The sequence below is a fragment of the Acanthochromis polyacanthus genome, chromosome 23 (assembly GCF_021347895.1).
Source record: "Acanthochromis polyacanthus isolate Apoly-LR-REF ecotype Palm Island chromosome 23, KAUST_Apoly_ChrSc, whole genome shotgun sequence".
Lineage (NCBI taxonomy): Eukaryota > Metazoa > Chordata > Actinopteri > Pomacentridae > Acanthochromis > Acanthochromis polyacanthus.
In genome coordinates this window covers 6,137,212-6,164,116 of record NC_067135.1, presented here as the reverse complement: position 1 = coordinate 6,164,116, position 26,905 = coordinate 6,137,212, and the positions used below count along the sequence as shown (strand labels likewise).

Genomic DNA, 26,905 nt, shown 5'->3' with positions numbered 1-26,905 from the left:
AGATTCGCTATGTTGAATATGCTCTAAGGATAAATTGTGGAATGTATTGAATTAAGCTCAACAGCAATTCTATTCCATGAAAAAGCCTTCCCTTTATTGGATGTAATTATATGTGGGCTGACGCAGACTGAAGCTGATTTTTACAAGGTTTTATCCTTACCTAACATTAATTGCTAACTGCTGAGCACTTGCGGAAAGCATTAGCGCAAATGAACATGTACAGGTAAATCGATTGGGAATATATTTCAGATGGAACAGAGTTTAATCCGAGAAAGAGTTTCAAGTTTGGAAGGGGCTGGATGTAGAGACAGATAGATGATAGATAAGAGAGAGAAAGACGAGGGGAGAGCTAAAGATTAATGAACAGACGGGCGGCTTGTAACGCAAGAAAATGAAGATGAACGATTCAAAGGTTCAGAACGAATGGATCTTTTCATTAGGAAAAAGAGCAAAAACAGAAAAGGAATGGAGGGAGGAAAAAAAGATGAAGCCAGAGACGGATGGGAGACGGAGGAACAGTGATGCTGGTGGTGTGTGTGATGTGGCGGAAGAGGAGAGAGGAGGAGACAGATGAACTGACAGAGACGGAGACAGAAGGACAGCTTTTAGAGTTTGAGACATATGCATGGCAATAAGAGAAGACAGGAAGAGCCTGTGATGGATAGGAGGGCCAAAACAGGGTTACAAGAGAGGAAGGGAAGTTGACAACGGCAGGACGGGAGCACGAGACAGAAGGAGGAAGAGGATGGCGAAGAGGGCAGGAGTGGGATCGTGGTGAGAGATGAAGGGCGGATCAGGAAGGAGTGAGAGTTTAGAGAAGCTGACTATTAGAGAGACAGGGAGGAAGAAGGGTTGGAAGAGGAGGAGCGGTGGAGGAGAGGAAGGTGTATTCACTTAGACAGGCTGTCATAACGGGAGTCGACTGCTCAGTCTGATGTTCTGAACTGGCCTGACCTGCGCTGCCGAGGACGCAGGGGGCAGTGCAACTAAAGGAGGGCATGGAGGCAAGGATGGGGAGATGAAGGAGGAGACGACACGGAGGTGGAGACGAAAGGAGAGAAGTCAAACTGTGAAAGAGAGGAGGAGGCCTCACTTGGAACTACAGGCTGACCTTTCTGGCTCAGGATACCACAGAGATAGAGACGCACGGGCGGGGTGGATGGATGAAGAAGTAGAGTCGGCTTGTCTGAAGTGATCTAACTTTGAGGCAGGGAGATGGAGGGATGCGACAGAGGGGGAGAAATCAGGAGGTTGGAGAGATGTTGGGAAAAGCAGTAGGCAGTTTGTCTGAGCTGACTGCTAACAGATTCACACATCACAGTAAATTACATCAAATAAAACACTGATTCACTTGTGGAAAAGAACAGGTTTGCAAGGTGGTCGCAAACAAGTTGCAAATAGGAAAATGGAAACGGTGTAAAGTCACTGTTGGAAGAAAACAGATTCATTATCTATGCATAACTCAGAGTCTGGGTTCTGGTAGTGATAGCAATTTTGGAAAGAATACCTTGAGTTGGTTTATTAAAATGACTGGGGCTCAGACACAGATGCAGGATAATGAAATAGAAAGAGTTTTGGACTGGAAGGCTACAAAAGTGGGACAATGAATAGAAAAATGCAAACTTTATTGGGAAACGTATGAATACTATCTATTTACACTGATATAGTTCCGGCAATTTGACATTGGCTTAATGTATAAAACTGATGAAGAGCATAGATGGTATTTCTGGACCCTGATGAAATAATGGGAGCTCAAAAGGGAATTTTACCATTAAAGGGTGAGTCTTGTAAGTTCATTTGGAGGTAGAATGTCATAAACCTGTTTGAGAACTTGCCATGGCAGTTTGTGGAGTTCATCATTTTGATGCAGAGATGTTTAAATCGCATGAGGTCTGTATGTAGAGCATCTGTAAGCTGTTCAGAGAGATGCAGGATCAACGTGTGTCAAGTTTAAAATGTGAAAGGCAAAATGTAGTGTAAAAAAAAGAAGTTTTGTGTTTTTTTCTTGGGTACTTCCGCTGCGTATGCTCATACAAACTGTTAAGCTATAAAACAGACGGTTTGCACAAACTTTTATTTTCAAGTGTCATATTTTGAAAAAAGAAACGGTTTCTACTTGTCACAGAAAGCAATGCATGAGAAAAAATACTCCCTATTCCAATTTAAATGTGCTGTCAGAGCTGTTTATTATTTTAAAAACTCCAAAGTCTGATCAGCTGCTTCAGACGTTCTGAATAGTTTCATTCATTATGCATGTTTTTTTTTTGACAATCTGCAATTATGTTGCTGCTGTTTTCTCACTCAGTATCTTTTACACTAAATTCTGCTTACAGTATATTAAAATTTCAGACTTCGTTTGCAGACTAAGTGTCAAAGAGGACAATGACTCAAGAATATGAGAACAGAGGTGGAAGATTATGATGGATAAGCTGTTTGGATATTTCAACTTTAATCTGGTGTTCAAGGGGTCTGATGGCAACATTAACAACTTACTTTTTTTAATTAGAACTAATGACTGAAGAAGTAATTAGACACACATGACAAAAAGGACTAATTTAGTTTCCTTTTTTCCCACAGACAAACCATTTGTCTGGAAAATTAATTATATTTATTTATTTCACACATACGAGAACAATGAGGGGAAAATAGCAGCTGGGATGAAGGGTGTTGGAGCGAGTGAGGATGGAAGCAGTTGGAGGAAGATAGAAAGGTGTGAAGTCACACAGGAATAAAAAAAAAAAAAAGCAGAAGAGACTGGAGAGCGAGGGGATAAAATAGGTGTGGCTCACTGAAGCTTGGAATCGAAGGAATTCCCGGTGGAGCTCTCTGCAGTTTTCTTCAACAACAGAGAAAGAAGAGCCTCTCCTCCTCTATTCTCCCACACATCAATTCTGCCAGGAAATCTGCCACAAGGCAATATTGTGTAAGTGTGTGAATAGACTTTTTTGACTCATGAATACTAATAGAAGGGTACATAATCATAGTGTTAGCCAGCACCCCCCCCCACATGGTTGGATCTATCCTCAATGGGAGATGTAGAGTAAAGAGCTGAGAGGGGCCCCCTGCTAGAAAATCGGTTTGGGAGTCAAGACGTTCTTAGAGCATGAATGTGAATGCGTGCACACACACCGGGCCCACACAGTATATGAATAATGTTGGAGGTGTAGGGGCTCCTTGAGTATTTCACTTCAGCTATAGTCATGTCATGCATTATCCATGGTATATCTAATGCATAAGGGAACAGAGTACAGTACACCGCTAATGTTAGGGAGCAGAATGTACTGCATGTGACACCTAATGGTTTAGGCCATGTTAGATTTAAAAGCATCATGTGTATCTGCGTTCCTGGTGCCACCCTGGATATTAAAAGATTAATTCAAGAATGGGACGATTTACGATTCCTCGTCTCCAATTAGCTGTCAGTAACACATTTCCTCAGTGAAGGTAGCAGTATTTTCAGGTTCTGCTGACATCCACAAACCTGCAAGTGAGCCAAGGAGGAGAGAGAGAAAAATAAACAAATCCCCTCATCTTATTCCCATACCGGGCTGCACTCAATTTACCACACTCACATTGAGGACAGGGGGTAAGAACACAGCCAAGTCGTCAGATCAGGTGCCAATTCCAATTTGCTTTTTCCACCACTCACATCTGCTCAAAGCCCACTTGGAGCCAGCTCATTTCTGCAAAGTCACCCAGACATCTCATGTTTACATGTGTACGGCAACACCCTCTGTTTGATCCTCTTCTATTTTCTAAAATATACAACAAACGGTCTCAACACTCTGTGCACATACAAGGATCTCGCTGTTCGGATCTGGGAGACAGAATATTTTATTCATCCAATTTCCCTTATCAGTGGAAATGATGTTTTTCTTTTCTGTATTATTTTTCTTTCTAGTCAGCCAGTTAATGAGCACATTTGTTGTTGTGTCTTTAAAGAAACGGCAAAGGGAAGCAAGGACACTGGCAAGGTGGCGAGGGAGGTCAGACGAGTCGGCAAAGCTATGAGGAGACAATGTGAGAAGGACTAAGAAGCAGACACGCTTTGTGAGCAAGTACAACAATTGAGAGATTCTGAGGGCCAGTATGTATTCTGCAAACATAATTATACTCTCACCCCAAACCACAAACCCCACCAGCAATTTATTCTCCTGCATTCTAATAAGAGAGAAGGCACTTCTGGAGAAAGTAGGCATTAGAGACACAACAGAAAGTAAGCAGGCGGAGATCAGGGGATGAACATGGGTAAAACATGCTCATGATTCAGTTCTCGTTTTGAGCTTCTTCAGAACACACTCGGCATTATGAAACACCAAATTAATATCTCCCCAATTCTCGGCGCTGCTCTGAGATCGTATACATGCCAAACTAGTCCTTTAATCAGTGAAATTCCCACAGTGAGGAGAGCTGGAGCAGGCGTGGGAGTCACCGGATCATACATCACACTTGTTCTCGAGGGCAAGACCCCAGGGTGCAGTAGCGCTAATGCTTCAGACAGCGATGTATATGGATGGTCACATAGCTGCAGGCTAGAATACATTACGCCTCTCCACTGAGCCTCAGTGGACAGCTAGGAATCAGAAGACATGTGAAAAAGCAGGGATATATAGAGAAATCTGCTCAACTAGAGTTCTGCATTTTTTTCCCCACACATTTGCACCATTTAAGTCATTGACAGGTCTTCATTTGCCTATCGGCTCTCTTTCTGGAGTGCATGCTCACTAAGCCATGCCTTCTGCCTTTTAAGCTAACCATTCTAGCCTGGCACACATTCAATATGATAACTACAGCAGAATTACCAGTAGGCTTTGGAATAGTGGGTTTTCCAGTTCAAACAGAAATTAACAAAAAAAAGAAGCAGGATTTCACTTCTAGCTAATGAGCACTGTATTGTTCAAAGCAGATCATAAGTTAGCAGCTACCTAGCGTAGCTTAATGCTACAACTCTATTTCAGTGTTTCTATTTAAATTAAAATAAGAAATATATAAAATTTTAAATATGCACATTATTTCATACTGTACCCAAATCTCTCAGGAAAAAGGTTAGCATCCTCATTAGCTAATCATCTGTGTTTACAGGAAATAAAGGACAGCAAATTTAATGTATAATTTACAATAATACTAATAAATAAAATGTAAATCTGATAAATAATTCATCAGTAGTTCAATCCATGCCATAGAAAAACATGGATAAGTATCACAGGCAACAACACAAATTTTATTTTTGTATAATTAAAGATGTGAGAATGAAGAATAACTGAGGAGTTTGGCAAACACAGCTGCAAACAACCTCAAACCCAGTAAAGAACTGAACAGAACCACTAACTGTAAAGTTCACATGAGCATTGTAGCTCCCTTATAGTCACTAATTGAGGCAGATATTTTTTCTAATTCAAATGGCCAGAGAAAAGAGGAAAAGGTACTGATTTTTTTTTTAACAAATATGGTCATTTAGACTCAGTGCCTTTACTATATGTAAATCCTACTGTTGCGTGTAGTAACCTTCCCAATACCCCACTCTGAGTTACCATTCTTATTGGAACCTGTGGATACCACACTGGTTTGTGCAGAAATCCAAACTTTAACAGTGGACTCTTCCCTGTCTCTAGGCTACGATGCTGTAGAGGGAGGCTAAACAAATGGTCAGCTGCTTGTTGCAGGGTTTTGTGTGGCTCTTAACTTTCTGAAATTTTGGGACCTGCGGATAAAGAAGCACTATAATTGTGCTCACGACTAATTCCACAGTCAACTGTTATGGGGAGAGTCTGTACAAACATTGACAAACGACTAGCAGAGGGCATGAGAGAGGCTCAAAGATGCTGTAGAGGGATCGGCAGGCAAGAGCGCAAATAAATGCACAAGGATCACAAACACGCTCCTCTATGTTCGTTCCTCTCAGACTCTGGGTGCGTTCAGGGTTCTATTACATCAACTTCATCAAAAGAAAGCTTGTAATAACTTGTACATATCATTCATGTTGCAAAGATGATGGTAATTGTGCAGTGGCAAGGTTTTATGCAACAATTCAAAGCTGTCATTCATTTACTGTGCTTGGAAACGTTGTCATGTTCCAAAAGTGTTTGGGAAGTAGCTTACTAAGCAGGAAAAAAAGGCAAATTTTGACACAGGAGCTCGAGCTTGTTGTGGCACCACTTTAGAAGTACCATCTGCCTCATTGAAAGCTCAACAGATTACAGGGCTTTCTGTAGAAAAACTACTTTCGGCTTGTCTGTGTGTGTGTGTGTGTGCGTGCCCACGCATATCCATCCAGCAGACAGCACTGTCTGAGGAACAAATAAACGTTCATTATCATCAGCCGTCTTTGTTTCAGTCCAGCCGCATGTCAAGGCTGGGGAAAGCAAACGCGGCAGAAAAGACACACAGCTGGGCGCAGACTTCCCTTTAGGGTTGCGGATGCAGCTCGTTCTGGCCCGCTGATTGGCAACGGGTTGCTTCCCCGGGATAGGCTGGTTAATTAGTTAATTAGCTCCAGCAGCTCCTAATGAAAAGCCTATACCGCTTCATCCTTCATCAGAGGAGGGAGAGCTGGAGCAGCACAGGTGGTTAACGCACACATGCACGCCACCCCAGCCTCCACCCACCTCGTACATATTCATAGGCCGCTCCATCACATGCACACACCCATGCAGATATTCTTTAATGTGTCGAGCAGGGGAATGTGTGCAAATGCTCCTTCATGTAAGATTTTCAATTAAAAGACCAGGTGTTGCAACAGGCTTGAAGTGAAAGTGTATGTAGGTGTTTAAGACAGTAGTTTTCCAGAATTAACATGGGATTCAAAGCTCTTGCATTCACAGCCTGGCTCTGAGTGGATTTAATTATTTACATACATGGATACTTCTCAGTGCGAGGACTGAAGAACGTGTTTACATGTGAACTGTGTGTGTGTGTTTGGAGATAACGACTGTATAATTTTGCTTTTGTGTCTAAGAAAGCAGGTGGAGAAGAAGAGGGGGGTCGTGGCACGAAGAGCAGCCAGACTTGGGGGGAAGGAAAAAGGGGGGAGGCAGGAACTGATTCTCTCTGGGTCTGGATGTGTGGACCGGGGAGGGGGTGGAGCAGCAGAGGAGAGCAGGTGTAGGCTGGCTCTCACACTGCTCGCAGCATCTGTTACTGGGCCAGTGAGTTAGTATGATCAGCCTGTGTTTGGCATGTGTGTGTGTGGAGGAGAGTGAACTGCACGGCTGAGTGAACTCTATTTTTCCCCACTACTCACCCTTTGCTTTGTCCATTTCCCTCATCCCACTGCTGTCTCATTTTATTATGTGTATATACATGTGACTGCGTGTGTGTGCTCCGGTCAGGTGTCCTATCACCTTTGTCGCTATCGTACTTTTCCTACTGTCAATCACAGCTGCCCGGACCAACCATGTAGTTGACACCGAGCAGTCGTGTCCTTGACCTTGCTCTCCTGAAAATGCAAATGACTTGTGCTGCCTTTCATATTGCTGTGTGTGTGTTTAAGATAGGAACATCTAACATTAGTAATGACGCAGCCACACATTCTCTCTCCTGGCCTCAGGGGCTTTAATAGCAACACCTGAGGGGGTTAATTCAGCCGTGGATGTGGAAGAGTGGAGATTAGTGGAGATGCAAAGATAAGAGGGGACATTTTGCACATTGTGGTGGAGGAACAAAGCACTAAAACGCTCATCCAAGAAACGTTCAGGCTTTAAATGACAAACGCTAACATAATCGCTGTCCAAGGTGCTGAATCCGAGGCTGCCATGGGAATTCCCTGAAATGTGTGCTGCTGGCAGACAGGAACTAATGGCCATTTCTCTGATTAGTCTAAATATGTGCCTCACCTGCCAAGCTCACTCTATATACAGATGGGCGCCAAATTAAAGGAAAAATGAGAACCCAAGTGTCTAAGGAGGGTGTATGGCTTCGGAATGCCACCAGAACAGCTTCAATGCTCCTGTGTGTTGAATTTTGATGAACAACATTCTTTCTTGATGGCTGTCTGACATATCAATCCAACATCTCACATAGGTCTTCAGCAGGGTTGAGATTTGGTGACTGTGGAGGTCAAAGCTTATGATTCACATCATTTTCCTACTTAAACCAATCAGTGACCCCTTGTGCCCTATGGATGGGAGCGTTGCCTTCCTGCAAAAGACCACTCACATCCAGACAGAACTGTTTCGTAGGATAAAGGTGATCACTTGGAGCAGTTTTACACTGATTTGCATGACTCCTCTACCTAAAGAGACTTATGGACCAATACCAGTGGCCACGAAACCACAAGATCATTCAGGTTTTTCCTTTAATTTGTCCCCCTGCTTTAAATGATGTGTAACTGATGTAGATTGCAAAGCTTTTTCTAATCTAGAGCCCAAATACTGTATTGCATGTGTGTCATGTAGCATATACACAGTTATTTATACTTTGTCCTTGATAACTTTAACTTTTATAGCAATAACGTGGACATTAAGGTCCTTTAAGTCGTTCAGTACAGTACAGTTAAAAGAAAATGATTTTGTACTGATAAAGTAATCCCCAAAACAGCTGTTATCAAATAGGGATAATATATGTGACTTAAAAATTTCATTTATCACCGTGTATAAATTATACTGGCACAGACATCAGATGCGAGTGGTATGACTGCTTAAGAGAAGCTGACAATGGAAGGGGATGTTTAGACAGTTTTATTGTGCTGCTTTCTGCCTCTTCAACTAGAAACAGTCAATGTGACCCCATGTGTTTGTCCTGTTTGTTGTTTTTTACATGGCTAGGAGCCCATATTGGGATTTACAGTTCAATTTAGAGCACTGTTAATCTGTATTTGGTAATCTTGAACAATGTGTACCCGGATCTCGGTGATCTAATCCAACGTTGCTTTGAAAACCAGCCCAAAAGTAAGACAGAATACCTGAGAGTGAATATCAAAATATCGCACTTCAAAACTTAAACACACTCAACCAAATTTAAAAAGCCCGTTCTTCCCATTAAGTGCAGCCTTAAGGGCAGAAATATTTATGATATTTATGTAAATTGTATCTGAATGTCGCATAAATCCACCCCATTTTTCTCTTTTTTTTAGCTCTTAAAAGTCGAGGCACTAACATCAGCCCAAGTAGATTTGTGTGTAAAATCAAAGGAAGTGGAATAGTTGTGAGGGAGGAACAGAACACCTGCCAGTTTACCCCTTTGTCTGTCGCTGATTTCTTCCTAACACATAACCAACAGGTGACGGCACCAACTTCACACTCGTTCTCTCAGGAATTTTGAGAAACGTGAGGAAATACAGGACATCATTCAAGAAAGCTAAAGAGGAAAGGAAGCTTCGAGATAAAACATTGTAAAAACGAAGAAAAACAAACATTTAATGGTGTAACGTTTTCAGCGGGGACACAGGAAAACATGCTCCTGTTTGTGATTACATTACACTGAAACTAAAGCACAGATTTCCATTTGAATGAACGCTGAGAGAAGCAAACGGACACATAAATAGCCTTCAGTGCAGTGGAACATTAAATAGACAGATTTGTAGAATCCTGCTGCCATATGTTAATTATTTCGTCTTTGTGTTGGCTGCACGCAAAAAGAGCTCAAAGGCTGAGACAAACAGCATGTAGCATACGGCAGATTCCAGATAGAAACACTGACTGCTCCTCTCTGCTGCACTGTTGTTTACACTCACTAACAGTCTGTCTTTGTGGGTGTCAATCTGAATGTAAGGATGCTAGATTGGCTCCCCAAACACTTCTGTCATCCCTGTGGGAGAACTACGTCCCCCAGTTAGCCCTGAAGCGCCGCGCCGTGATTCAAACGCCTGTCATCCTTCTGTAATGATGATCCATCCGCAGCCATTACCAGCCCATGCTTTCTCACTTACAAAACTGATTGTTTGACATGCGAAACATACGTCAGCGTAATCTGCCCCATAACTCAGGTTTTAAATACACAGAGGCAGAGTTAAGTGGGAAAGAAACACTCTAGCGGGAGCATAAAGAATCATAAATCTCTATCTGAACTTCTTTTTTCAGGGGACCAAACCAGAATGTTGACTTTCTTTTTCTTCCCATTATTTCTACTTTAATACACCTTCTGCTGTTACACTGTTTGCAGTCTATTCCATATATCTCAGTGTACACCAACCACCTAAAACACGGAGCACGGACACTCCCTGACTTCTGAATAAGAGCCTTATGCAGTTAGCAACTATAGCTCACAAGAATTTCAAATTATTTAGGTGAAAAAAAGATTTCTTAAGAAAATCTCAGGAGGTTTGGGTCTTCTCTTCTAGAGTTGTGCTTGAAAATGTGTAAACCCTTTAAGACTTTTCCCATTTTTGCATAAATATGACAGAAAAACAGCATCAGATTTTCACACATAAAATGCCAAATGAAGATATGTAATATTTAATCATTTTTCCCAATATTTTTCTCTTGCATGGTCAGTTGGGTTCCCTTGGGTGAAAATCTGATTATGTTATAGGTCATCTTTTACAGAAATATAGAAAATTCAAAAAACCTGTAGCCCCACGATTGCAATATAAAGGAATAAATAAATTATAGCAGCTTCACTGACAATTCTTGATGATTGGATTCTCTGAGCCAATATGGACATGAAGCGTTTGAGCCTTTATTACATTGCCGGACCGTTCTGAACGTAGAGAGACGTCCTATCTTTTAAGGTTTCATTATCTGGATCATTTTTTAGAGAAGTGTCTTTGCAAATTACCATTAAGCCGGAACAGTTGGCGGTAAAAGGTTAAAATCCCATCTGCAGTTTCATAATGGAACGAGGTGAGAGCTGATAGCAGCGTTGCGGCACTCAACAAGTTCCTGGAGGGTGAATCTATAGGAGGAGGTAGCAGCGTGAAGGTGGGAAAGCAGGCAGGGGTGGAGAAAAACACAGGAGGAGATAAGAAAGGAGGGCGAGAAAGTAGGAGGCGAGTCACGTGGGAGAGTATCAAGGCCACGGACGAACAGAGGAGAAGCAACGTCTGGGGAGCGATGAAGAGAAGTTGTGAGAGCTGTCGGAAAACATGTTTGCGATTGTGTTAATGTGTGTGTCAGTGCAGTAGGGTGTGCGTCTCACCTGCCCGTGGGAGTGTGTGTCAGTCGGTACGTGTGTGTGACGAAGGCCAGCTGAGGTGCTAATCCCCTCTCAGGAAATAGTGGACCAGGCTTGTCCTCGTTCCCAAAGTCACAATCTATCCCACCCAGCACACACACTAAAGACACCACGGTGCCTCCGTCTCTCTCCCCTCGCATGGAGTCAATAGGACTTTGCTCATCAATTCTGCCGGGGTTGCTATGGAGACTGAGAATAGTGCAAGCGTGTGTGCGAGTGTTTGGTAGAGGTGTTCGGCTTTGTGTGTGTGTGCGTCTTAATATGTTCTCTGGTCCTGTCGGGTCACGTTTAACAGTGCTGTCATCTCAAGGGACACGGCGTCCAAAAAAAATCACCCACTAAAGACCCCCCCCACTGGAGCCCTGAGCGGGCATTTTTCACATCCACATTTCATGAATTCTAAAGTAACAGCGTGCAAGTGTGTATGAGGTGGAATCATTTTATGGAGGATTCCTCCTGAGTGCAAAATAACCAATCCTCTCTATGTGTGTGTGTGTGTGTGTGTGTGTGTGTGTGTGTGTGTGTGTGTGTGTGTGTGTGTGTGTGTGTGTGTGTGTGTGTGTGTGTGTGTGTGTGTGCAGTCGGTGCACTTCAGAGTTGGCTCGCCGTATTGAAAAATGTGTCATCTGTGCTGCGTGCATGTGCACAGACAGCAGCACTGAGCATATATAATTGTGCTCTAGATGAATGTCTGCTCTGGTGCACACTCAAAAGCGGCTCTGCAAGTTTTATTTTTAGCATCACAGGCAAATGGAGGCCCTCTCCCCCCCCTCTCTTCCCTCCTGCTCCCTGCCCTCTCTCTCTCTCATCTCTCTCCCACTGTCACGTCTCTCATCTCTCAAAATCTCTCACCCTATATTGTGTGCGTGGATCTTGGCCACAGCATGCTCACACACACACACACACACACACACACACACACACACACACACACACACACACACACACACACACACACACACACACACACACACACACAGAGTTCATGCTACGTACAGTATGTGGACGTAACTGATGCAGCACCGAAAAATGCTCTAAGCTTTGTACCGCGCTGTTCCACCTCTCTGCTCTCATCATCATTGTTAATGTCTCAATGAATGCATGGTCGCACTTTCGTGTCTCTCTCTCCTGCGCTCCTTCCCCGTCTCTCGCTTTTTGCCGTGGAGGGATATAAAAAGCTCACTGGGGTGGAAGTGACGTATGTACTGTAAGCATGCTTGTCGCTAAGGCAGCCAAGCCAAGGTCAAGTGCTCAGTGGCCTGGTGAAGCTTTTCATTACATATTTAACTCCGCCGATTTCCCCGCAGAGACCTCGCAGGAGAGAGCAGGCTGCCTGCTGCTCCATCCTCCCCCCTTCCGCCGCCGAACTCGCCCGTCTGGCTGCAGACAGGTACCTTTCCATATTAGCATAAGGATGGAGTCAGGCGTGTCCTGTTATGTGAACGATTCCACGGTGCTTAGCGTTTGCTGGAGAGGCAGCTGTTAAATAAGGGTGTCAGTGCAGACAGACAGAGAAAAGATCACACCTCTTAATCAGCCAAATGGGAAAAAGATTGAGATTTATCTTCCCCAACCTCTGTTATTACCATTCCTGTCTGCCTGTGCTTGATTTCTTTTTTGTTTTGCTTTCCTCCCAATGCTCATATTTAAGCTCTATGCACAGACTCAAACATACAGATCAACCCTGGAGGAGAGAGTGATTAGAGCGCAAGAAACTAAATTTACATGGCAAATGGAAATCTGGAGTGACTAAATATAATCCTAAGAATGTGTTTTTTCCTAGATTACAGTTTTCAAATTTTAAATAACCCAAGGAAGGATTGTTTTTGTTCTTTTTAATGATGAAATAAGTCTATTTTCTTCTTTCCAGAAGTGGTTCTTGAAGGATACAAGTGACTCTGTTGTTGTTATTAGGATTCTAACTGTCTAAACAGCATGCTGTAAAGGGTTGAGAATAGATGGATTGATGGCAAAGTTGCTTCAAGTGGGGGGGAAAAAAGATCAAAAAAGGCAGCAAAGCACTAACCAGAAAAAAGAGGAGCTGGAATATTGGTTAAAGGCACAGTGGACATCATCAGTGGAAGCACGTTAATAGCAGAGATGGGAAGAGTCTTTTTATACATACAATTTCCTTGTGGTTGGTGGTTACACATGCAAGATAGGTTTAGCAGACTCAAAACATCCACAACCATCCATAAATCTATCTATCTATCTATCTGGATGTCATCAATGTAGCAACTCCACCATGGCTGTCCTCTAATTTAACTCTGTTTTTATGCAAAGTGAATCTCTTATTCTTATTTTCATTCATTTGTGTGTGTTTTCCCTGTCACATTAAGATACTTACTGCTGCACCTCGCCAACATCGGCTAAAGCTTTTCATCTCTTTCACCCAGCCCTATATTTTATATTTTTCTCACATGCAATGACCAAAAATAAACATTAACTGACAAGTATTGAAGAATGAGTCATGATCAGTTATGGTCTGTGAAAGTGAAGTGTGGAACTACTTAATTTTTTCTGTCATACTTCTTCCAAAAACAGTTTAAAATATATGAGACGTCTGCTGCGACAGGTGATCCCGCTCTTTCAAATGCAGTAAGCACAGACACTGTCATTTATTTTAATCTTACATACGCTGTCCTAGTGCTGCAAATACTCACCATGCCCTGGATTATTTAGTATTTCTGTACATACAGTCTCATGTCCTGTGGGAAGAGCATGTAAGAGAAATGTATTAGTTTTGACAACCGTATTTCAAGTCTGGCAGCAGAGAAATTACAATTTCTGCTGCTCTCTAGATACAATATAGTGAAGGCATGTTTTAAAAAACCAGCTTTAGGTCTTAATTAGCAGAAGTGCATTCAAATGAACTAAACTCCAGCTGTAATCATTTATATGATCAGGGTAATTAAATATCCTGCTAAATTGAAAGCATACGGCGATAGAAAACTTTGCAACCCTCCAAGTAATTTGTGTTAGGCTTAGCAAACCAAGACCGCAACATTTAACTCTTGCACTGCTGAGTGAGGCAGCAAAAAACCCACATCAGTCAATACGCAAACACAGCCAAAGCATCAGGCAGGGGTCTGACACTTCACTGAAATACTCTATCTGCACAAAACCACAGAAATACACACTGTATAGAGTTTATATTTCTCATGACAACATCCAGCTTCTGTATCAATAATTCCTGCATTGCCCTTCCAAATCGGCATGTCAGATTGCTGAGGCAAGACAGCAGAAACCATCAGACAGTGTTTCCACAGAGCAGACATTGATATGCATGAATGCATGCAGCTACACGTGCTTGACGCACACCACCTCCAAACACACAAATGCGCATTTCACACCCATACTGGCCTGGCTGTGTGTCTCTCTCTCTGTCAAAGGGAAATGCCATCCATCATATAGGATGCATGGGGCGAAAGATTACTCACATTTCTCCAAATCATGGCCAAATTGCTCTGGATGGCTCTCATATTTGAGAGATAGTTGCAGCTGTCTCTTTGCATACAAATGACAAAGTCTCCCTCTCAATTTGCTTTCTCCTTGACTCAAAGAATGTGATGAGTGTGTCACAGATAGGATGTTGAGGGAAGAAAATAGTGAGGTGCCACCTGAGTACAGGAGAAAGAGAGATGTAAAGATACAGGGAAGAAATTTACAAATCAACAAAAGGAGATAACAATGACATATATGTATAGCCTTTAAGAATTTAATACTTTTTTATTATCTCTCCGATTTCTGTAAACAACTCGGAGTAGCTGCTCATACTTCAGACTCATTTTGTCAGCTTTGAAAACCAAACTTCCAGTGTTAGTAATCCACTTCTTTAGATGCCTTCTGTACAGGATTATTTTTATCTATCCAGTACTCAACATTGTAGGCTCAAACTGGCATAAACCGACACTATAAAGATAAACTCTAAACTCAGTATGACTAAGCTGAGCTGTAAGATTGAGCCTCATAAGCCCATTTTAGAGCAATTAACAACTGTCACAAATGAATTTAACAGATCTGATGATAAAGCCCACAAACTCTTACGTGATTCAGTCACTTGGCTAGATTTAAAAAATCCACTTTATTCGATCACGAGTGGTAATACTTTTCTAGGAAAAGCAATTCCTTTTGGAGGCAGAAACACACTGGAGGCATTAATAATTCCCCTATTAAACAGGGAAAAAATGAGCATTTAAGTTCAGTAGATCAAGCAGAGACTGGAGAGATTGTTTCTATTCTAATTCTATTCTTTCCAAAATTCCAGCCAACGTAGGACTTTATTTAAAAAATAATTCAATAATAGGAATTAATTTAGTGAAAACAACTGTATTTTTTTTTTACATATTAAAGTGATTGCCATTAAAAAATCATAAGAATAAAAAGAAAGCGGTTGCCCTGCTTCATGGCTCTCTGGTAGTCACATTTTCACTGTAGTTCGTTATCCACACGAGCAAAAACGCTGATAACCTCGACAACAATGCATTAAAAAGCAAACACCGAAGGTAATTATGCAAATGAAAATCTGTCACCAATGTAAAAGCCGTGTAAGTGCTCCAAAAAAACAACACAGCAACGTCCTTCAAGAGAGAAACAAAACAAATCAAAGCCAGGCAGCCGGTTTTGAAACAGCTTCCAGGGGCCCACTCTCTCCTCAGCTAATGAAATATCTAATGCACTTAGTTTCCGTTAGTTAGCACCTGCCTCCTCCGAGGCATGTTCCTCCTCTCCAAGCTAAATTACTTGGTCTCAATGGAGCCAGACAGAGTGCGGTGAGTAACAAAGAGGAGAAGTCAAGTATATTTTCAGAGAAGGGATGACGAGCTCGTGCGGGAGAGCTGAGGAGGCAGACGATACGTTTTTTTTGTTTTTTTTCAAACCTGACTGCGGCAGATCTGGCAGTGACCCGAGCAGATGAGGTGCAGCGTACTACACTTGGCCTGTAAAGCCACTAGAACCACCTTCCAAATCCCTGACTTTCACTGCGCTGGTAGTAACGGCTCAAAAGTGCCTCATAACCGAGCCTGCTTCCACCAAAACGCTCTGTAAAGGTGTTTTCCTCTTTACAATCCTTACTCTTTGCGCAATGAATTATACAGCCGCACAACAGACATCTGGAGGTTGGCGGCTCTGGGAGAGGGCGTGCAGTTAAAATGAAGAACTGTGAGGTGCATTTCTGTGTCAGTAAAAATGCCAGATCTGTGTCTGATTTGCATGCGTGTTCCCGTCTTTGAATTTGCTCTCATAAAGGCTCTTTCTGTGAGAGTTAGTGGCAAATGCAGGATCTGTTTGCCAAATAAATAACAGAATGATAGTCACACACGTGAAAAGAGCATAGGTGGTGCACGAAAATAAGCCAGATCTTATTTCAATAAATCTGTTTACAGAGAAATAAAGAAATACAGATATACAAAAGGCACTGATCCCTGGATAAATGTCACTGCTTGTAGTAAGTAAATTCTGGTACCAGTTTGTGACCTTTATCTAATTAAATCTGAATGATCATGCAGTTATTTGACAAGACTGAGAGGAGTCGAGATGTAAATATGCACTTCTGAAAGCTGAACAGCAAAAACAAAAGCAGAGAAAATGTTGAGTTTCTGTCATTTCAGAAAACTGGGCCGTTTATTTCTTTCATTGGCTGTTTCTGGCAAGAATCAAAGAAGGTAAAAAGGAAAAAGAGCAGATCAGAGATGTGTACTATCATGCAAGTTATCCAGGATTTGTTTTTGTTATCTGGCTTTACTAAACCTGCCAACAACAATCACGATACGTCATCACAATATGCTGTTTTTCTGAACCTTTATATGCATGAAATAGGTGATTTTGGCACCAGATGATCAACTGCAACAGGAACAGAGCTGCACATTTCCAGAAAGAATCAACTAAATTCCTAAACTAAGATGAAAAACAGAATAAAAGCCAACAGCTGCTGCAGCCAAAGCCAGGAGAGAAGTCTGGCAAAAAAAGCCGACGGTGTTAATGTGTAAGTTAATAGGCTTATCAATATCACTGCCCCCACCATTAAGGCAGCACTAGATCTGACTATAATTACAATTGTGTATCACATTAAATTAATGTGCTGCTTAGATGTAGACTATTATCACGGTGCGCGAGACAGTTTTATTATTGTTTCTTTATTCTTTCAGCCCTGGTCATATTTAACAGTTTGGGGAGCAAATAAAGAGCAAATATAAAAACATCATTCAAAGCGGTAAGTTAGTTTCCTGCAAAATCTTATCAGGTCAATGAACACAACACATCAGTCTGAGTTTTATTACACCGCAATGAGACCAATGAGAATCTGCGAGCTTATACCTCATGTCAGATCTTGTCATGGAAAGCCAAAGGTTCTCTCCAAACTGTTCCTTCAGGAGACAATAGTGGAATTACAGATTTAGACTCCTTCTGTTAGTCCTTATTCAAGCCTGACTGTTGGTTTCTGTGTTTAAAATATGGGCTTTTTCGAGTGGGGTGTTTGCAGTGACATTCAAAGAAAGCGAAACAATTGCACAATCAGAGTCTTTAGATGGGAATATTTGACAAAGGAAATCAATAAGAAAGTGAGCTCTCGTGATGAACGCAGGCACCGGGAGTCATTACATTGATGAATACTATTGATGTCATCCAACAAGAAGAGTCTGCTGTGAGACACTGAGTCGTATGTGCACACAAGTGACTGTTGCGGTGGAAAGATGTGAAGACAATGAATATCGGTGGATAACCTCCACATGCAAGAGAGAGAAGGTAAGCTGGTTACTCACCGAGCACACCGAGGCGGTAATTCATGGTCACCACGATCACGTTGCCGTAGGCGGCGAGGACGCTGGCGTCAAACATATTTCCGGTTCCTTCCATGTAAGAGCCTCCGTGAATAAACAGCATCACAGGCTTCTTCCTGCGGTCACGAATATCTACACACACAGAGGAGAACGCAGGAAGCAGAGAGCATGAAAGAGAAAAAAGTCAATAACTGTATTTACGTCTCTCATATTCTCTTTGATCACACATTGTGTTAGGCCATAATATATTGAACAAACAGCAAATTGCTCGGCTGGATGAAAACACAGCAATGTATCGGAGCATGAGAGCTACACTATTCCCTACAACTGGATGTCAGCTCTTAAAAATGAGCTGGAGGTAATTTAGATTTCAGGCAATGATTCCAGCAACAGGCAATAACAAGAGACACCACAGTAAGGATCTAATCAAATGTTTCCTGGAGATTAAAGCAGCAGCGCTTGAAGAAAATTACTGGGTAGCACGGCATATTAGCGTATATCACTGCCCGTGACATGCTTGATTTCAAAGTGAGGCTAAGATTGACCAACACTGAAGCCAGTGATCCTATGTGTGCAAGGTTATTGAGTAAAACAAAACAGAAAATTAAGGAAAACTGAGAGTATGTGCAAATTATGCGTGCAACAGTTGTGTTTTTGCAACTGGAGCTCAGAGTGTAAGTGTCAAAGTTCACCCCAAAGAGCTGTCTGCTGCAAAGAAGAGATGCTTTAACAGTGCGTAAAAAGGCACTCTGAGATGACAAAGTAAACACACTGAAAGCAGCTGGGCACCAGGAACACATTTTACAGAGGCTAAAAAGGCAGCAGTATGACATGAGGAGACATATTAAAGCTGGGCCTGAAAGGAGCAAAGCTGATGCCTGCACTCCCCTCTGAAGAAGAACATTCTGTGTGCAATCAACAGATAATAAAAGGCCACTGGCTCTTAATATATCATGTCTGCAATGAATTTCCATAATTTCCTCGTTTTATTTTGCACCTTGGAACTTAGAACTCCCATAAATGCAAATTGCAACTCGCCCTGAGCTGCAGGGACAGCTATATCACCTATTTCTAGGTCAATTCCCCTGTGGGGAATCTCTAGGAAACACAGTTTTCTTGGATGCTATCATTTTGCACTGGCACAAATTGTTAGTGGGTCCTGCCTTGAGGTAAAAAAAAAAAACGGAAGATAACGGAAAAGTTTTGCATAAAATGTCATGTTCAACCATCAGCAAACTACATTTAGGTTTAGGTTTGCTTCCTGTAAAGTCTTATTTTGTTCTTTTTCTTAAAATAAACGGACATTTATAGAACAGTATGACTGGACTTTAGCATGATTTGAGCATCAGCTAATATTGCTTTAAATTTCCTGTGATATTTTTCTTGAGCTTTGTGCTTTCTAGATACATGCTATTTATTCAGTTTTGCTTGAATGTGCTTAAGAAGATCAAAATTCCAATTCATCAGATGTTTAATTGCTTGAAATTATGAAAAAGCTCGTAAATATGTGACGAGCTGAGGGTGTCTAATTAAAACGAATCTGGCATCATTGTCTTTAAAATTCATGTAGATCATTTCAGGAAGCATCTAATATCAGTCAGGAGAATTTCAAACAGATGCCCCGTCCTGCTGCCCCGTGTGTGTGCATGCAGGATGGTCCCTGATGGGCTCTCGTTGGCCTTTGAACCAGTCTCCCAGCTGACTGTGAGCGACGACACTCCTGCCTGCCAGGAGCCCACGGTAGCATATGGCACACAAGACGTAGAACTGTGGCACAGTGACAGCCCCTGTTGGCTTGTGTGTGTGTGTGTGTGTGTGTGTGTTTGTGTGCTTCAGAGTGTGTTGGCCTGGGGATATGAGAGAGCAGTAGTGTAGAACAACCACATAAATAACCACTACAGCATCTGTTATAGAAGGGGAAAGAGAAAGAGGGTACGTGGCTCCCTTTGAAACCTGTTTTATATATGTAATATTGCATATATGTATTCTAATATACATGAAAAACCTGCTGAAACACGCAACACTGAGCAGACGCCCTAAAGCACCAGTGACGCACAACGATATACATACATGTACACAAGCATGACGCTGAAACCAATGCATCCGACAGGCAGGCAGACACTCACACTGGGGAGAGAGAAATTTACAGGCAGCTGCAATGGAGAGTCGCTATGGCAACTGCTTCACTTTGACTTGTTTCCGCCTCTCCCTCCCTCCCTCTCTCTCTGCCCCTACATGAGCCGCTCTCACGTGGACAAAGTCTCATTGACTGTTGCCGTGGCAACATATTGCTCTGTGCGTTTCTAACCCCGTGACGCCCTTCGCCACATCTCTACCTGCGTGTCATTTCATTAGTGGCAAATGACCATGTACGCACACCTCCTCCGCGAGCACACCCCTGTATCCTGCATCAGGAGATGAAGAGTGACAGCCACTGGCATCGCGGGAGACAGAATGCAGATGCACTGATGTAGCCGTCCACACCCACATCAGACACAAACACACACACCAGGCAGGCTGTCACAGCTGACCTGGAGACTGTGTGTCCATGGATCAGTTACAGGGCGAATCGTTGTGGCACAGTGACAGATAGGACTGAGGCCCTCGGGGGCTACAAGCTCCCTCTTTCTCTCTCCTCCCATTCTGTCTCGGGCTCTATGTCTCTCTCTCTTTCTCTCTCTCTGCCTCTGGCTTTGTTGTGTTTCTACCACAACTAAAGTTTAGCATGCAATGCCTACAGATGGACAGGTGGTTAGGTTCCAAGCCTCAGGTTTCACATTTGATCCTCATGTGGGATGAACTGCTTCCAAAGCCTCGAAAAAAACACTCTGATTCAATCATTTGTACCCTCAAAACATGCAATTTTATGCATTAAGGTGCTTCAAAAATCTAATCAGTTCATCAACTCCTCTGGGAGAACGTGCATTGGATGTATAATATTTGCGTCAGTTGTTTATCACGAGTTATTTTTGTTCACAACGTGTCTACAGAGGAACGAAGCAGGCACTGCATGACAACATAATGTCCTGTGCCATGGAGACAGTTGGGTAAATGGGACAGTGTTCACAATATACATACAAAGCCTCAACAAATCCTAGACACCCTATGTTTGATAATCAGGCAGATGGTAAATGCTCGCACACAAGCATGAGCTGATGCTGTGGGAGGAGGGGCTTAGTCATGACACAGCAGTGCAACCACTGGTTTTCTGTTTACATATTAAAAGGAATTAAAGGGACTAGAATTAAAGAAGAGGTCAGTATCCCCACTGTACATGGCTGACTCAAAGGTTTATTCACCCTTTGTTGCATCCTATATATGCTTTTTCAGAAATGGTTAATTATTTCCTGAACCTCTGCTTGACAACTTTACTTGCCATTTGCACTCCTCTTAAAGGGGTAATAAAACATTTTTTTATTCTACTGCAATTATCTGACAAGCACAGTGACTAGTTTGACTTTCCAATTTTACATTCAAACTATTTAATGTTATTTAATTTGTTTTTCCAGTGTCGTTTGTTCCAAATGTGCTTTTTGAGAAAGAATATCAAGCATATGCAACAAAAACCTTGAATATTTGTTGACTCACTGCAGACTGACAGTGTAATACACCGCTGGAAACATTATGTCCAGATTCATTACAGCATTTGTTCATATTTACAGAACTCTGAGTCCCAAACGCCATTGACAGGTTTAAAAAAAACAACAAAATTACTTCATTTATCACAGCCTTAAACTCTTATATTGCAGTGAAAAATGTGACCGCTGCACCCTGAATCTGCAAGTACATTTTCCTCCTAATACTGATAAAGCAAAGAATTTGACAACATCAAACCTTCTTCTAGAATTCACACAAAACATTTTTTTTCTGGAATACTCTCCTACTGTATGTACAGCAGCAGTTTTCAGTGGAGAAACCTGCCGTTTCCATGCGAGATTTAAATGCTCACACACCTACATAAATTGATATTACCTACAACGATCACAGACGGCTGTCAGTGCAATCAATGCTGCATTATTAGAGCTACCACTGCTTCACATTAAACGCCTTTTACTTGTAATAGGATATTTTTGTCATTGTGACATTCAGCAATGATCAGAATATGTGAACTGAACAAACAAAGACGAGAATTTTGACAGATTAGAAACACGTACTTGCTGGCAGACAGACAGTCACTTTGAATTCTAAAGGCGCATCAACAACACTTCAGCACACAGAAGAAACAATGATTAACTGAAACCCAAATTCAAAAAGGTGAACAAAGTCGAATAACAAAAACAATGCCGCTGGAAAAAAAAAAATTGGCTCTGCTCAGTAAACACAAACAACAGCAATAAAGACAAAGCAAGATGGCAGAGAGCAGCTGAGGGCCGGGACCCTGAGGAGCTTAGCATGGCTGCTGATCCTTTCAAGCAGAACGGAAACAATGAGACGATTAGGCCTAAACTTGTGTCGAGCGTTCCAGTTTAGCACACCGCCCACCGTTGCCCTCGGAGACACCACCCTCCGGTCTCCTGATGAGACGCAGGCCTTCATTTCCAGCGCATTATCAACTGACTGATTAGTGACGGGGAGGGAGCGTGGTCTGCTGCACCGCTCACGTCACCGTCGGGTGCTGATTTTATGGGAATTGATGCTTGCTGTCAGTAAACACTGGCACATCCAGCGGAGAGGCAGAAGAGAGATTGATATGCACTTAAGTGGTACAGCTGAACTTCAGGGTGGAACTGGAAGGATAACGGAGATGAAATGTCTTAGATTTTTAAAGTCATTAATATTTTAGCTGTTTGGTTTTTAAACAACAGTTAAATCGAGGATTAACCTCGACTGCATCCTCACTGGGCTCCTGTCTGAGCTGCAACAGAGGAGGCATGATTGGAGGACAGTGTTGAAAAAGAAACTAGAATTTCTTAGAGATATCATCTTCCCTTGTGTTAACCTGAGCGTGGAGAGATGGAAGTCTGGGGTCCTCTCCTCAAAGACAGCCATAATTAAAAAGATACGGAATCACACTGAGGTGAAATGACAGCTCATGGTTTGAAAAATCACATCATACAGAATGTCACACCTTCTGCAAATTTGCATTTTCATTTCTTCCATACGGTGCGTTTTCCCTCCATTTCTATTTCAATTACTATAGATATCCTACTCTGTGTGTATGCACTAGCACATGAGGTGGAGATACATATTGACCTTTTACACTTAGGGTCCAAACTGTAATAACAGGGAAAATTGCTCAAAGCGAATGATGAACTGTCATCTGTGTGCAAACACGCAGAGGCCCTTTGTACTAGTGATCCAATTAACAGAAAGGTTACAGAGAGCTGGAAATATTGCAACGACGCAATGGAGGGAATACATTTAGCCGTATTTCTTTAATTCTCAGCCATGTAATTTTAGTCATGATGGACTGGAATTAATACAAAAAGCTTATCTTCAACATGCAGGTCAGGCGGTTAAAGAAACAAGCGGATTCACCGTACATCCCCAGTTTATTTGGCTAAATGTAGCTTTACTCTAAAATATGCAATGTACCTTCCTTAATTAAAAAAAATGCTTCTCCTGTGAGAGCCACAAATATAGCCATGTGAATGTTGTCCTCTGCATAGTAAGAGAAAAGATTCAAGACTTTTTTTTCAAAAAAATGTTATTCACGTTTACACTCCGTAACGTTGAATCAATTTTTCTACTTTAGTGTGAAAAGACATACAGCAAACAGAAAACACACCACAGTTCTTTCTATTCTTAAATATGCTTCCTGAATCTGCATGAATGCAAGTTTACTGTGAATGATAACGGTCAACAATAAAGCCAGTAGTCATAAAAGACCTTATATTGCAAACAGGGATTGATAAGCCTAGAAAATGTGCTTACATGTAACTGCGGTGGTTAAATGAGATGAACGTTTCTATGTGTGTGGGTCAATAGGAGGTCAGTGGCAGGCTAATGTGACAGAGGGCTGCTGGAGGTGGACACGGTGATGAATTGGATGTGATGAGATGCACAGCAGTAGAGCTGACCGCCGAGCACAACTGCGGCTTAATCGTTAGAGCACAATGGATCAAGGCAAAGGCCAAACTGATTGCATCTGGGATGTACGTGTGTGGGCGTGTGCGTGCGTGTGTGTGTGTGTGTGTGTGTGTGTGTGTGTGTGTGTGTGTGTGTGTGTGTGTTCATGCACTGGTGTTCTACTACTTGTCATTAAGGAAAGCGAAGGTTTGTTTACAAGCATATTACACTTGTTGCAAGAATAAAATTACGATGACACTTTTTTTTCTCTGTACCACTGATTAACTGGTAGATTGATGAATGTTTCTTTCATGCTGCTCCATCTTACATCAATGCAGAACGAAAGAAAAACAAGCCAATAAGCGAAATTTGCTTTTTAAACTTTATTTTGTTTGTTTGTTTTTAAATCAAACTCGCTTTGTTATTTTTTATATAACTCTGATATAAATGCAGGTAACATTAGTCACTGCTTCAATCGCTTTCTCCATGGTACATTCAAGTGGTCACTGATATGTTTTTAGTAAAAGCCTTCAAGTAAAAGAAGGAAATATGAACCTTTCAGAAAAGGATCCTGAGAATTTCTTTCATTGAAATGTGGCTATTTGACAGTTAGACTCTCAGTCTATTGATCAAAGTGTGCATCATTATGTGAAAAATGACTAACGATCACACTGAAATTGAAAAGATTAATACATTTTAAAGCTATCCAGTCTGCTGCAGTGCTATCAAAACACACATTTTGACACATTAATTGAAACTTTTAAGTGCATTTGCGTTTTGAGCCTAACGATGGAGTGGATGTATCTATGACAGACTGTGCAGTGTATAGAGACGGATATTTAAGACGTGCATTTACTCCACAGAGCAGCTAATTGGTCCATGTTTTACACTGAGTTAAATTTGATTTAGTTGATGGCAGTAACCGTTCCAGAAAGATCAGAAAAAAGCTCCACCGCTTCCCCCGTTGTTCTGTGCACAGACTGAGATAACACACACCGAGAGCTGCCCCTGCTGCCTCTGTTCTCTGTCTGCCTGAGCTTATAACACTGGGGCTGTGGGGACCAGCATGAAGTTTGGATGATCCTAGCTGCTGTATTGTTTGTACTCTGTCTACACCAACTTCACTGCCTGCGACAGCGAGCAAACACCCACCTCACAGCTCAATATGCTTCCACAGATCAGACCGACAAACTCCACAGCCCAAAAATAAATAAAAACACGACAGCTTCTGCTCCAACGCTACTGGATGTGTGCGGGGTTCTTATCTAACGCCGTGCAATTATCACAGATGTCATAAAGTATGATCCGTAGCATCACAGAGCAAGATCAATAAGCCAGAAAAGTAGTCAGAATTGCTCCTCGCTGCTTTGTATTTCGAGCTCAACACCTCCTGCAACCGCTTTCCCTTCCGCAAATCAGACATCAATGCTTCTTCTTTCCCTCAGCAGATTAAGAGTGGGCGAGGTTAAAAAAAAAAAAAAGGAGCAGAGCGAGCAGGAGAGAAAAGATGAGTAGGACCACTGGGGATAAGAATAGCCGCTCTGGCCTGTCTTACAACAACATGCTCTTAATAGACTCAATAACATCTCCAAAATCACAAGCACCCCTCTCTAATTTTCTCACCTACTCCATCTATTGCTGTTTGTTCTTTCAGCCTCTTGCAAGCTTCCTGTTGGTCAATCTCCAATTCTTTATCTTCACAATTGTCCTCTACTAGCGGCTCCACTGGCCTCTCATCTGCACCACTTGTCGGTTTTCTGATCTCCATTTTCTCTGCGATTCCCCCCTTTTTCCCTCATCTCTCCCTCTCTGTCTTAATCTAGCGTCTTGCTGCTGCTGATCTCATGCCTCGGCCAGAAGCCAAACGTGCTCAGATTTCTCGTTTTTTTTCTCCAATTGCACTGAGTGGTCTTCCTTGTTGCTTTCTTTGCTTCCCCTCATTTGTCTTCCTCTATCTTTTTCTCATCTTTCCGTCATTGGCTTTTGTACTACTTCTGCTGCTAAATTATATCTCTCGCCGCCCCTCCTCACTCCCATCTGTGTTATAAATAGTGGCTGGATTAGGCTGACTTTTTTGTTTTGCTCACTATTAGGGAGCGGATCAATTCCACAAATTGAGTGGATGGGGAGGCGAATACACACTCTTACACACACACGCAGACACACACATCCCTTCTGTCCTACAAAATACCACAGCGACAAAGACGACACAAACACAGGCATTGTCCTTGTATTCCCACTGCTGGCTCCCTCATAACAGCCCTCTTCTCTTCCTTTTCTTTCAGCCTTAAGCCTTTTGGACTTGCACTGACCCCTCTCCTCTTCTTCCTTGTTTTCCTTTAATTTCCCCCTCTCGTCTTTATCACCGCACTCTTTATGCTCGGCTGGTAACAAAACACCCTAATTTTCTATGTGAGTGTCGTGACTGCAGGTTTTTTGCGTGTTGGAAGATTACAGAGACTTTGTTTGAAGTACCGGAAAAACCACAAAAACACGCGGAGCAAAACCACACATTTGCTCAAATAAATATCAACGGAAAAATCAAAACCTGCTTTTGCCTTAAAATGAATCCTTATTGCTTACAACTTCAAAGCACTCAAGCACTATCCCCTAGCTCCTTCGCCTGTCCTTACACATTATTGCTTAAATCTACTGGAGCTTCTTTTTTGCTCAAACCATTTTGGTTAAACATATCTCAAATCTTTAAAGCTTCAAATCTATCTTGACTCCTTGGAAACTACACAGTCACCCTCGCTGCTTGTTGCTTAAAGCTTTCCTACCTCCTTATTGCTTAGAGACAATCCTCCTACCTTTTCTTTTCTCCTAAATCCTCATTGCTTAAAAATTCCCCTTACTCCTTGTTGCATCAAACTACCCCAACTCCCTGCTGGTTAAAGACTATCCTCCTTAATGCTTCATATCCACCCAATGTTTAAATCCTTAATGTTTAAAGACTGTCCTATAAGCCCTTGTTCCTTAAAGACTACCCTAACCATTTATTACAT

General features: G+C 42.1%; 1 protein-coding gene across 2 annotated transcripts in view; it reads right to left on the bottom strand.

Annotated features, from left to right (window-relative positions):
* Positions 1-26,905, bottom strand: part of nlgn2a (neuroligin 2a) — a 199,204-nt gene that overhangs the window by 50,355 nt on the left and 121,944 nt on the right. For both annotated transcript variants that reach the window (XM_051943595.1, XM_051943594.1), the window contains one exon: positions 17,874-18,023. In XM_051943595.1, the coding sequence (XP_051799555.1) occupies positions 17,874-18,023 (150 nt within the window). The remainder of the gene's footprint in view (positions 1-17,873; positions 18,024-26,905) is intronic.